The following is a 13,451-nucleotide window of genomic DNA, read 5'->3' as shown; positions in this document are numbered from 1 at the left end:
TATATATATATATATATATATATATATATATATAAAGAATATATATAAATGTGTGTGTATATATGTATATATATAACATACATCATAATGTATAAAGCAGTAACTGAAAATCAGAGCATCTAAAATGTGTCCTTTTTAACTTTTTTAATCATACCCTGCTTCCTTTTACTAAAATGAAAAAATAAATGAGAAAAGGAAAAGAGACAAATGGTTTTACAGAGCTTTTGAATAAACAGTAGCACCTGCGAACAAAGAGCAGCTGTTGAAAATGTGATACATTTGAAACACAAAAGAACGCAACAAGTTGAGTCATCGACTGGCTGAGTCTGTGCAGGACCATTAACCAGCCCTCCGTTCAACTCACTCAGAATAATTCAGTGTCAGCTGGAGCAAATTTGACAATGTGCAGACAGCTGAAGATCATTTAGACACAAAGACAATAACTGCAGTCCACCCAGACACCCCAAAATTCCCAGTCCACCCACGATCAGCCAGGCTGGTTAGAGGTCACTGTATGAAAATGAATGTGTGCTTCAAAGCATACCCCGCCCTTTCCTTTAGTTTCATATCAGTAATGCCATCTTTGGACACCAGTTTGTTAAAAACGAGAATCCCAATAACCATGTTAACCTGCCAAAGACAAGAGGCACAGAATTAAAACAGAGTAAAGGCAATTTAATACATCACAACATGCAACAACACGACTCCAGGGACAACAGTTATGAGCATACAAGAACGTCACAGCAGCATGCACACAGACAAATGACTCATTAAACCGACAGCACGTTGGTTCTGCACAGGCAAAGCTGAAGCGCACGACATCAAAGGCATGGTCCTAACATTTTGAAGAGGTGTTTTGTAGAAAAGGTGTGAACAATTAATGTCTTCCCTTTAACCATGTGTTTGGTTGGAAACAGTTTAATTGTGACAGGACAGATGAACTAACAACCAGCCAAGACCAAAGTGGATGCTGTCTTAAAGCAACTTCAACCTCAGAAATGATCGAGTGGCTCATGTTGGAAAAAGGATCCTCTGTTCATCTTACTTACTTAAAGAAGCCACACTTGAGGACACAACAAGAGATTTTAACCAGTTTTACTTGCAAGGGTAGATTTTCACTCAAAGGTTTACATAGATGCATTAAAGCTCTACATCACTGGAACCCGGTCACGAGCATCTGCGCCGGGCAGTATGCAAGAGATGCTTATATATGTGTTTATCAGCTCTCACAGCTCACAGTCAATGGTGACCTTGACTGCACATGAAGGCTCCTCCCAGAGAGGGAAAAACAACAGCACATGCTTCGTGGACAGTTAACTTTAGTAGTGACATCTATAACCCTTGACCAAAAATCCCCTGACATGTCCCACCCCCCTGTTTATAGGTGTTTATTACATCATCATTGTTACAATCATCATTGGGGACTGCCATACAAATGCACGGCAGGCACCTATTATTCTACACCTCGGAAGTGTGTCTACATTTCTATCTCTGTTAATGCGACCCGAACCACAACGTGTACCCCACAAATGTTATATCAAAACAACCGGCTCGGCCCTGTTATGTGTCCTATTACTTTTATTGGTAATCAGAGTTACCATGGTGACATATTTTGCTAACAAAGACAACTAAATTCTTCATAGGAAATGACTGAGAGAACACTCCTCACAATAACTGCTGCTGTCAAGTCACATGACAGAGTGAACAAACAGGTTCCTGATGAAAACAGAAACTAACTGCTGGATTTGTTTGAAACTCACAGAAAGTAATCATCAGATCAATGTCTAGAACTGATTAAGTTTTGGAGCCATTTTGATCCAAGATGGCTGCCACGGCTACCTCAGCAAACACAAAATTGACTAAAACTCGGCCATTTTTTGAGCTATTCAGATGAAATTTTGTATAATGGTAGCTGAGAGCGAACCACAACACCTTTTACTATCAAATCAAGAATTTAAATCGGCAGCAGCCTGGCAGTCCCCGTCAAAGTTTCTCCAGGAACTTTCTAGTTAAACAATACTTTTCATCCCCCTGACTCTCTTCCCTCTCACTTCTATTCAGGTGACTCCTGTAATTCTCTCATGTTCTTTTTTAATTATAAAATCAGAAAAATTCATCAGCAACTTTGTCCTGTCCCTCCTCTTCCTCTCTCCTCTGAACCTCCTCCCCTCAGTCAGCATTTTTCTGTCTTTCAGCTTCTTCCTGCCTCTGAAATAGCCAAACTCATTCTGAAATCCAAGCCCTTCACGTTCATTGGATCCTCTCCCAACAGTGCTTGTAAAATCTTGCCTTTTTTCACTTCTCCCTATCATTTCTGCCATTATTCACTCTTCTCTTTCTTCAGGAACTGTACCAACTATTTTCAAAAGTGCAGTTGTCACTCCAATCCTTAAGAAGCCTGGATTGGATCCAAATATTTTCAATAATCTTCGCCCTATTTCTAACCTTCCATTCTTCTCTAAAATTCTTGAAAAAAACAGTCGCTTCTCAACTCCACCTCCATTTATCCAAAAACAGTCTATACAAACAGTTCCAGTCTGGTTTCCGCCCCGGTCACAGCATAGAATCTGCTCTCCTTAGAATCACTAATACTCTTCTCATGGCAGCAGATTCTGATTTACTTTCTCTCGTCATCCTCCTCGATCTTAGTGCGGCATTTGATACCATCTCCCCCAACATCCTCCTCCGCAGACTTTCATCCACTGGCATCACCCACACACCCCTCGCTTGGTTTCAGTCATATCTCTCTGGCCGCACTCAGTTCATCCAACTGAAATCATTCAGATCCCATTCCTCTCCTGTGACTTCAGGTGTGCCCCAAGGCTCTGTCCTGGGGACTCTTCTTTTCATCATCTACCTTCTCCCACTTGGCAATATCTTCCGTAAATTTAACATTCACTTCCATTGTTTTGCCGACGACACCCAGCTCTTCTTATCCACTGCACCTAATTCTTCACTTCCTCCTTCCTCTCTCACTTCCTGCTTAGCAGAAATTAAATCCAGGTTTACATATAACTTCCTTAAATTAAACAATGATAAAACAGAGTTTCTACTCATCAGCACTAAATCCACCATATCTAAAATCAACAGTTTTTCCCTCACCATTGACAGCTCCATGGTTTCTCCCTCCCCTCACGTTAAGAGTGTGGGTGTCATTCTTGACAACACTCTATCTTTTCACTCTCACACCAATAATATTACCCAGTCTGCATACTTCCACCTTCGAAACATCAACCGTCTCCGTCCATCCCTCTCCCTGCACTCTACTTCCATCCTGGTCCATAGCTTGGTCATTTCTCGAATTGATTACTGCAACTCTCTCCTATTTGGTCTGCCGCAGAAATTACTCCGTAAGCTTTAAATGTTTCAAAATTCAGCTGTCCGCATCATTACCAAAACCCCCTCATTTCACCACATCACCCCAGTTTTACAGCAACTTTACTGGCTTCCAGTCACTTTCAGAATTCAATTTGAAATCCTCTTGTACACATTCAAGTCCATCCATAACCTCACCTCTCCCTATCTGTTCGATCTCCTGCACATTATTACCCATTCACGCTCCCTTTGTTCTTCCTCTTCCATCCACCTCAACGTGCCTCTCGTCCTCCTCAGCACCATGGGACACAGAGCCTTTTCGACTCAGAGTACAGACAGCGGACTCAAGACTTTGTGGGCTGGTGCCAGCAGAACCACCTCCTGATCAACGCTGCTAAAACTAAGGAGCTGGTTGTGGATTTCCGCAGGCACAGATCCACCTCACTGACCCCGGTGAACATCCAGGGTGTGAACATCGAGATTGTGGACTCTTATCAGTACCTGGGTGTTCACCTGAACAATAAACTGGACTGGTCTCACAACACTGATGCACTTTACAGGAAGGGTCAGAGCAGACTCTACCTGCTGAGGAGACTGAGGTGTTTTGGAGTGCAAGGGGTGCTCCTGAAGACCTTCTTTGACTTGGTAGTGGCATCAGCCATCTTCTATGGTGTTGTGTGTTGGAGCAGCAGCTTATCATCAGCTGAGAAGAAGCAGCTAGATAAGATCATCAAGAAGACCAGCTCGGTGCTTGGATGCCCCCTCGAACCAGTGCAGGTGGTGGGAGACAGAAGGACTCCAGCTAAAATAACATCATTGCTGGACAACGTCTCCCACCCCATGAAGCTGCTGCTGAACTGGAGAGCTCGTTCAGTGACAGGTTCCTGCTCCTAAATGCACAAAGGAGCGTCCCCGCAGGTCCTTCCTCCCAGCAGCTGTTAGACTCTACAACCATCACTGCTCCCAACAAACTCAATAAGGATTGAATACATGCTGACCTCTGCTGAAACACTCACTCTGCCTGTAATACTGGACTGTCAATAGTCTGTCCTTATCAATGTTCCAATACATATTGAACATTATTATTGATATTGTTTATCTTATTTCTTATATATTGTGTTGTTTATTAACATTTAGGAACTTTTGTGTGAAATCTTTAAATCGTTTAATCTTTTTATCTGTTGCTGCTGATACACTGGAATTTCCCATCCGTGGGACAAAAAAGCCTATTTCTATTTCTCACTCTGCTCTCCAACTCTGGAATGCTCTTCCCCCAGAAATCCATAATGATGACTCCCTTCAGACCTTCAAATCACAACTCAAAACTCATCTGTTCAAGTTAGCCTTCTCACTTGAATTTCTTGTTATTTTCTTCTTGGTTTAATCCAAAAAAGTTCAATCTGGTCCTCTGGACATTCAAAAAAACAAAAAACAAAACAAAGCAAAAAAAATATAGAAATGTTTCGTCTCTCATCCGAGAGACTTCCTCAGTCTGAGGAGCTGTTTTCAGCTCAGTCTCTTAAATAGCACCTTCTCAGAGTGGATCAACCAGTTTGCTGCTGACAACCAAAACCAGCTGCTCACATGGTCAAGAAGGACCATCAGCCTAACAATGGATCATTAGCACCTGATGGCTGTTTACTATTCTCAGGGGGCTGAGTGATACTAGCAATCACAGCATTGTAAGAGGGGGACAGTTGAACACGGAGGCTCCACCCCTGTTTAATGATGGACAATTTCTTTTCACAAAGATGGCGTCCTTTACTCCTCTCTCAAACCATCGTTCCTCTCTATCCAGGATGTGAACATCTTCATCCCTGAAAGAGTGACCGCTGGCCTGGCCTGTGTAGACCGCAGAGTCCTGGCCTGATGATGTTGATCTTCTGTGCTGGTCCATCCTTTTGGCCAGTGGCTGTTTAGTTTCCCCGATGTAAGACTGATCACAGCCCTCCTGACACTGAACAACATACACAACATTACTCTGTTTGTGCCGGGGGACTGGATCTTTGGGATGAACCAGTCTTTGCCGTAATGTATTTTGAGGTTTAAAAGCCACTGGGACGTTATGTTTGACTGCAGTTTGACTCCCATCACCCTTTGGAGCACAAGTTAGGAGTCATCAGGACTCTGTACCACAGAGCAGACAGCGTCCCCACTAACTCAGGAGCCAGGCAGAAGGAGAAATCCCACACAAGACAGGCTCTAGAGCATTGTGGATATCCTAACTGGGCCTTCCTGAAAGCAGAGAAGAAACACAAACAGGACTCCAGTCAGCCATCAGGTGAAAAGGAGGAACCCAGACCCAGACCAGTGGTCATTCCGTATGTTGAGGGGGTATCAGAGAAACTGAGACATTTATTTTCTAAACATAACGTTCCAGTGGCTTTTAAACCCCAAAATACATTAAAGACTGGTTCATCCCAAAGATCCAGTCCCCCGGCACAAACAGAGCAATGTTGTGTATGCTGTTCAGTGTCAGGAGGGCTGTGATCAGTCTCACATCGGGGAAACTAAACAGCCACTGGCCAAAAGGATGGCCCAGCACAGAAGATCAACATCATCAGGCCAGGATTCTGCGGTCTACACTCATCTTCAGGCCAGCTGTCACTCTTTCAGGGATGAAGATGTTCACAACCTGGACAGAGAGGAACGATGGTTTGAGAGAGGAGTAAAGGAGGCCATCTTTGTGAAAATAAATCGTTCATCATTAAACAGGGGTGGAGGCCTCCGGGTTCAACTGTCCCCCTCTTACAATGCTGTGATTGCTAGTATCACTCAGCCCTCTGTGAATAGTAAACAGCCATCAGTGTGCTAATGATCCATTGTTAGGCTGATGGTCCTTCTTGAGCATGTGATCAGCTGGTTTTGGTTGTCAGCAGCAAACTGGTTGATCCACTCTGAGAAGGTGCTATTTAAGAGACTGAGCTGAATACAGCACCTCAGACTGAAGAAGTCTCTCGGATGAGAGACGAAACGTTTCTACATTTTTTTTTGCTTTGTTTTGTTTTTTTGAATGTCCAGAGGACCAGATTGAACTTTTTTGGATTTTTCTACCTGGATTAATAAACATGCATCAGGATTTCTTGGTTTAATGTTTTTATAGCCATTTTGTATTGTTTTATTTTGTGTTTTTTAATGCTGTGAAATGTCCTTGGGTGTCTTGAAAGGCGCTAACAAATAAAATGCATTATTATTATTATTATTATTATTATTAATAAATTTGTATGCCTCTTTTATGACTGTTTATTCTTGTTGTTGTTATCCACTATTATCATCACTCTTTGTAAAAAATTCAGGTCTCTCCAGAGGCTCAATGGGATTAAACGGTATAAATAAAGGTTGAATGAAAAATATCAACCTTGCAAGTAGCGATGCTTTATGCATGTGGCAGGAAAAACCCTCATGACGTAAACATTCCAATTGAGTAGGAAAACACCACTTCACCTGAACGCCTCACTGTGAAGGCTGCTTTATAACTGGGAGGGGGTCAAGTCACTGCACACAAACTCGCTGCACTTGAAGGGTTTACAAATCAAGGGCCTATATTCTGTAGCTGAACAGATGTTGCTTCCTATCCTTGGAATGTTTTCTATTCAGAAGTGGAGAAAGCTGATTTGAGGATTTGGGGGTTGTTCTGTTTATAACCTGTGCTGAGGTCACCAATATAGTAAAAGTGCTCTGTGGCAGCAGTGTGTTTGGAAGTTTGCGTAAAGTTGGAGAACAATCAGTCACAAATGTCCACCCCCAGCAGAAGTGCACCCGGCAAAGGGCACAGTTTTTCAGAAGTAACTAACTATGGGTGGCAGTTCGTTAACAATAACGGAGCTGTAAGTTGTGTCTAACCTTAAAGGGCAGCGATGGCAGGAGTGAGCGTTCAGTTTTAACTGTGTGAGCTGCTCTACAACAACTAGACAAACACCATCACTTCTCTTAATGCCAGCATGCTCAACAAAACCTTTTTCAGCCCCACTTTCTTGTTTATGAGTGTCTCCCAAAATGCTGTGAAATTCCTCTTTTTCACGTAAGTAAAGGTGATTTTTTTAATATGAGCGAAGGGAGGAAAGTCTTACATGCAGAGTATGTTTGCATTTATTTCTAGGTGTTAATGAAGACACGTGAACAGAGTTGTCTCCTTTGATCTGGATGTACAATGAGAATGTCCTTGGATTCATGAGAATGCAGTTTTGTACACCCAGATTTTTTTGTGCATGAACTTTTCTCTAGATGTGCATAATGTTTCAGTAGAACATCCATCAAAGTCTCCGTAGCTAAGCTCTGTGATGTGGTGTGTTGACATCATAATTCGTTGAGTTTGTATGCAAACAGTAGGGATTAAGTATACTGTAGACCTTTTATAAACCTAACCTTTAAAGATAGCTTGCTCTATTATTAGCTGCTTATTGGACCTGTTTGAAGTAGGAATGGATGCCGACTTCTGTCCATAGAAAACAAATCAGAGCGTTGTCTTCAGCACACCATGCAGCTCAGTTTCCAACAGGCAGCTCCATCTCTACTGAGGGAGCAAGTCAGCCAGCATACGCTGCAAACAATATCATTTCATGTACATTGAATGTTTTTAATTTAGTTGTATTTTTCTCTGGGTTAAACATTTTAAAACATTTTGGTTGCAATCCTTCTAATCTGTTGTTTTCATTATGTTTTTTACTGATGAATATTGTGTTTGATTGACTGAAGAAGTGACAGATAAAATCTTCTGGATATAAGACGAAACATTTCAACAAAGAAGAGTCTGTCCATGTAGGGTTTCCAGTTGTGCCTGCAGGTTCCTGGCTTCAGAGGCGGTGCCAACAAGCCACAGCTGACAGTCAACCCACTGACTACCTCCAAGAGGCTGCAGAAGTGCTTCATCAGGGCCGGAGCATTACTTACCTCATGGTACTTGTGCTCTCTGACTTCATATGTAATATTCTTTGACCTATAATTTTACCTTGTGTTCTCCTCGTGATCTGACAGAACCTGGTTCTTGCTCCTCTTGTTCTGGACCTAACTGACTGTCCTTGACTTCTTTATCTGCCTGTGAGTAAGGAGCCCTCCTTTGTTGATCCTCCTCAGCTGCTCTTCCGCCTTTCTACCACTTGCCTCTATGCTCCACCTGTGCGCTCCTCAGTGAACCTCCCGGACATGGATTCCTCCACCCTCCTCTCTGTGTCACCCTCCTACCGACACACCGTAAGACAGAAAACCTGACCTGCAATATTATTGCACCTCTCAAGTTCCCTGACCATCTCTCCTTCCCTTCCAGGGATTCCAGTGTGTGCTACCTGTACACAGTGACTGCTTATTTACTCACTGCAAGTAAAATCACTACTTATTCCCATCAGGGTTAGGTCAGAGTCTGTGATCCTTCAGTCCATTCTTCTTGGGTAAACGCCTTGGCTGTGACGGTCCAGAGGACCGGACTTAACCTTGTTGGATTGTTCGATTATTACTGCAACTAAATCTTCCTATCACACAGTTTGAATTTTATAAACATAGCTGAGTAATGAAAATCTGATACTGTAAAAAACAACAATTCAGTACTGTTCAAGTGAACCATTGTGAAACTTTGATCATTGGAGCATTGGTCTACTTTGATCTGGGCAGTTTTCTGAGTAATAGTGTTTACTTTGGTGTCCAATGGGACAATTCATTATTTGCCTTTTTCCATCAACATGTAGCAGAGGGGGAGGAGGCCACCTAAGGTGTCCGGGGAGCAGCTGCAGGGTTAAGGGCCTTCCTCAAGGGCCCACGATGCGACAGATAAAGGTGGAGGCAGATGTGGGTGCTTCACATTTCCCAGCAAAATTTGATGTGCTGGTCTGGGGATTCGAACCTGTGATCTCCCTATCACAAGTTTGCTTTCTCCAGCTTCTGCACCACCACTCTCCCCAATGGTTAGTTCATAAGTCCTGTGAGAATGAACCTTTGTTTCTCCAAATTCAAGCCATTTAAAGATGTGTGTGTACAGTCATATATATATATATATATATATATATATATATATATATATATATATAAGTACAGTGCATAACCTTTCAACAAACACCCCTTCAAAATAGACACTTTTTTTCTCTACAGGATTAGTAACAGGCATCAAATGAATTTAGTATTAATACAATTGAAATATGTTTCTAAAAACATAAACTACTTTTAAATTAGAAATAATATGCTGAATGAAGAATCCATACTGAACAAATGGACTGAGGGGGAACCAGATGCTACTGGAGGTGAGATATTTTAACATCCTTATCTGCTTTGTACCTGGGCATCGTGTCTTACTGGGATGAGACTGGTGCAGACTGGTAGCTAAATATTGTGATAAAATTGCAAGAAAATAGACCTTTTTTCTGTTTTAAAGAAATTTGAGATGTTGCAAGCACCATGTCTTGTGACAGAGCTGAAGTCTAGGCTGTGCGTTTATGCAGTCTATCTCCACCTCCATGTTTTGATTTGTTCTACTAGACTTTGAGATGAAGACAGGCAGGATTTGACCAGTTTATTGACCATTAAATCATCAACGTAATGTTTAGACTTGGAAATTTAAGGCCGTAGCCTCAGATGTTTTCTGTCAAGGAGACTCCCTGTGTAGGAGACAAAACACACTTCTGATGCTTTACGGTTTATAGGAACTGAATCAATCATTTGTGACCCTATGCTAAAACTCTTGACTTTTTGAGGTTTTTTTTTTAGTAAGAAAAAAACTCTCAAAAACCAGAAAGATTTTGGAGGCTCCCTCATGCTATTTGCCAATAGGTTTTTGTCGAGGGAATGCGTATTTATGCACTCACCTTGTCCTATTATTTTACTTTATTAATGTAGACTTCATAACTTTACCTACTCCCTCTTGTTGGTATTAAGGATATTAAAACGGTTCCGTGATCTTTCCTCTCTATAATAATCAGTCTTGAAGTGACGGTCAGTAAGGAGACAGGATCGTCTTTATTATGCTCAAGGTTTGTTTGGTTTGGTAGACACAGCGATGTGTTTCCACAGAGTCCTTGAGAGATGCTTTCATCTTCCACAACTCCTCAATGCTCTCTGTGTGCAGCTGCTGTGATAACAGCTCGACAGAGCGGGAGGTGGGGGGTGGGGGAGAAGACTGGCAACTGGGAGTTTTTATAAACTAACAGCTGACCACAGGAAGCTCAGAACGGGTCAGAACTCAGACAGGTGAAGGCATTGATAAGTGTGTACTTGTACATGAATTGATCTTCTGTGATTGCTGACTGTTCTCCAAAGCTTTGTGATAAATCTGATGATGTGTGCACCTGATCCTTTGGGAATGTCTTTGGTCCACGTCAGTTTCCAACAGTCAGAGCTCAGTGCTACATTTGAGCCTGAGCAGTGGATTTCAAAGTTGGGGTTGGGGTCATTAAAAAACAAAAGTATCATTTTGAGAAAACATGAAAATAACAAACTTTGACAATATTTGCCAATAAAATGTTTCATTTGAATTGTTTAAAATAACTTCAATTATTGGTGACAGATGCTTTAAAACTTATATAATGTTCCAAAAGGTATTTTGTTAAAAGCCCTAATAGCAAGGTTTGTATACTTCAGCAAAACAGTCAGAGCCACAAGACTTTAATAATTGAACTTTTTCTGGGTCAAAAGTGAAAAGTGTTTCGAACCACTGATGGAGAGGATAATTTATCACTGAATGGTGTTTTACTGAATAATATATTGATAGTTATATAAACTTATAGTTGCATCAACAAAGAAATGTTTGCAAAAACCAGTATGGTTGACTTTTGTGAAGAAAAAAAAAATCTTAGTGAAAATGAAAATAATACAATTATGACAGCAATAAAGAACAAATGTAAAATATATGTTAAGTAAAAAAACAGAAAAGGCTAAGTGGGAAAAAAATGAAAAGGAACAAATATTGAAGTGGAGATCAAAAAGACAAAAAACGGCGGGAGGAAATAAAATATAAAAAGTATAATGAAGAACTTAGGAAAAAGCAAAACAGAAGATCAATCAGAAAGAAGAATTGAAAAAATACAAAAAAAATAAACCCAAAAAGTAAAAAGTAGATGTGGGCTCCTGATATTCTCATTGGTTTATTGTCAAATTGCAGTGTTTTGTAAGTTACTGAAGAGCCTGATGGCACAGACAGGATGTTTACAGAACTCAGTACTATAAATGTCGTTCTATGTCTCTGTGTGAGTGCAACTACAGCGTGCGCTCTCAGGACATCATTACCTGCAGTGTTCCCTCAGTGAGGACTGAACTAGACAAAAGGACCTTCTCCTACTCCGCTCCTGTTTCCTGGAATATCTTGTAAAAAGATCTGAAGCTCTCGACCTTTGACCTCTCTAAGGGATTTTAAACAACTGATAAGTTCATGGCAAAAACCAACAGACATGTTCCTGTTTTTAGTTTTCTACATTGATTTATAATGTAGCTGTTTTTGTTTTGTTTTTATATAATTTCGCCTATTTACTTTTTAATTTTATATGCTTTTGATATGATTATCTTTTGGTGTCTCTCTTGTAAATGAGTCCTCGTGGCTCAATGAGACTAGCCTGTATAAATAAAGGATACATGAAAATAGAGCACACCTGACTATAAGCTGCACGCACTAAAATAAATAAATAAATAAACAAATAAAACAATTTTGTACATAATATAAGCCACAATTGTGTATAAGCCGCTGCTGTTCGTGTTGTAACGAGTGGCTATCATGTTCAGCTGTCAGGAGTGTTGAACCCACGTGTGGGAGGATGACAAGGACATTTGAGGAAACGTAAAAATATTTATTCTCACAAAAACAAAATCTAAACGTTGACAGGGCAGCTACTCACAAAACTGATTGGACGGACGGAACGGAAGGCTGAACACAACACCATAAGAGGACAATTCCGAGACAAAGACAAGATGCAGAGAAACTGAATACATACACAGACACTTATTGGGAAAACGACAGACACCTGCAGTGATTAACACGACACACAGGTGAGACAGGGGCTGAACACAAAGAGGGAAAACACAGAGCTGAACAGGAAACAAACAGAGACAGGACAAAAACCCTACAGTATCCCCCACTCAAGGGATGGCTGCTGACATCCCAAGGACAAGCTACATCCAACTTGGGTGGGAGGCGGGACAAACCAAGACAGAGAAACACAGAGGACCAAAATACCAAAAAAAATGACAGGCAAACCTGGGTAACTAAACACAAAACCAAATCCAAGAACCCCAACCAGAGTCAAGGTGGATGGTCAGGAGACCGTCCAGGGTAGGACCAGTATTTAGGAGGGCAACCAGGTGACCATCCCCAATGAGGCAGGAGATCAGGGTGGTGGCCAGGAAACCATCCACCTTCAGGCCAGAACTCCGGCGGGCAGCCAGTGGGCTGTCCATCTCAGGTAGTACAGGTGTCCATCTCCATGGACTCAAGCAGGTGAGGACCTCTGGGGGCAGACCGGGAGTGAGGACCTCTTCGGGTGGACCAGGGGTCGAACCAGGGGTCAAACCAGGGGTCGAACCAGGGGCAAGGACCTATGCAGACGGGCCATGGACGAAGACCTCAGGTGGGCCAGGATCCTCTGCGGTCAGGCTCGAAGCAAAGACCTCAGGCAAGCCGGGATCTTCTGCAGTCAGGCTCGGAGCAAAGACCTCGGGTGGACCGGGACCTTCTGTGGTCAGGCCAGGAGTGAAGACCTCAGGTGAGTCAGGAGCAAGGACCTCAGCCGATGAGCCAAGAGCAAGGGCCTCAGCCAATGAGCCAAGAGCGAGGACCTCAGCCGACGAGCCAGGAGTGAGGACTTCAGCTGATCCAGTGATGAGGATCTCTGATGAGCCGGGAGCATCAACAGAGCCAGGGACGAGAACCTCAGGCGAGCTGGAAGCGAAGACCTCAGGCGGACCAGGGACGAGGCACTCAGCAGACCCAGTGATGTAGATCTCAGATGAACTAGGAGCTTCAGCAGAGCCAGGGACAAGAACCTCAGCAGACGAGGCTGGGTCCAGAACTGTAGCAGGTGGTGGAGACGGGACTGCAGCAGTAGGTAGTGGAGACGGGGCTGCAGCAGCAGGTGGTGGAGACGGGGCTGCAGCAGCAGGTTGTGGAGACGGGGCTGCAGCAGCAGGTGGTGGAGATGGGGCTGCAGCAGCAGGTGGTGGAGACGGGG

General features: G+C 42.6%; 1 protein-coding gene across 1 annotated transcript in view; it reads right to left on the bottom strand.

Moving 5' to 3' along the window:
• LOC119409578 (adhesion G protein-coupled receptor B1) overlaps window positions 1-13,451 on the bottom strand; it is a gene marked incomplete at its 3' end in the record, with an annotated part of 116,123 nt that overhangs the window by 99,301 nt on the left and 3,371 nt on the right. The window contains 1 exon segment of the mRNA XM_037676480.1: window positions 545-630. Within this exon segment, the coding sequence (XP_037532408.1) occupies window positions 545-624 (80 nt within the window).

Source organism: Nematolebias whitei, chromosome 5 (genome assembly GCF_014905685.2).
Source record: "Nematolebias whitei isolate Nwh7 chromosome 5, NemWhi1, whole genome shotgun sequence".
NCBI classification, from domain to species: Eukaryota; Metazoa; Chordata; class Actinopteri; order Cyprinodontiformes; family Rivulidae; genus Nematolebias; species Nematolebias whitei.
The sequence above is the reverse complement of the archived record's forward strand: the minus strand, read 5'-3'. Positions and strand labels throughout refer to the sequence as shown.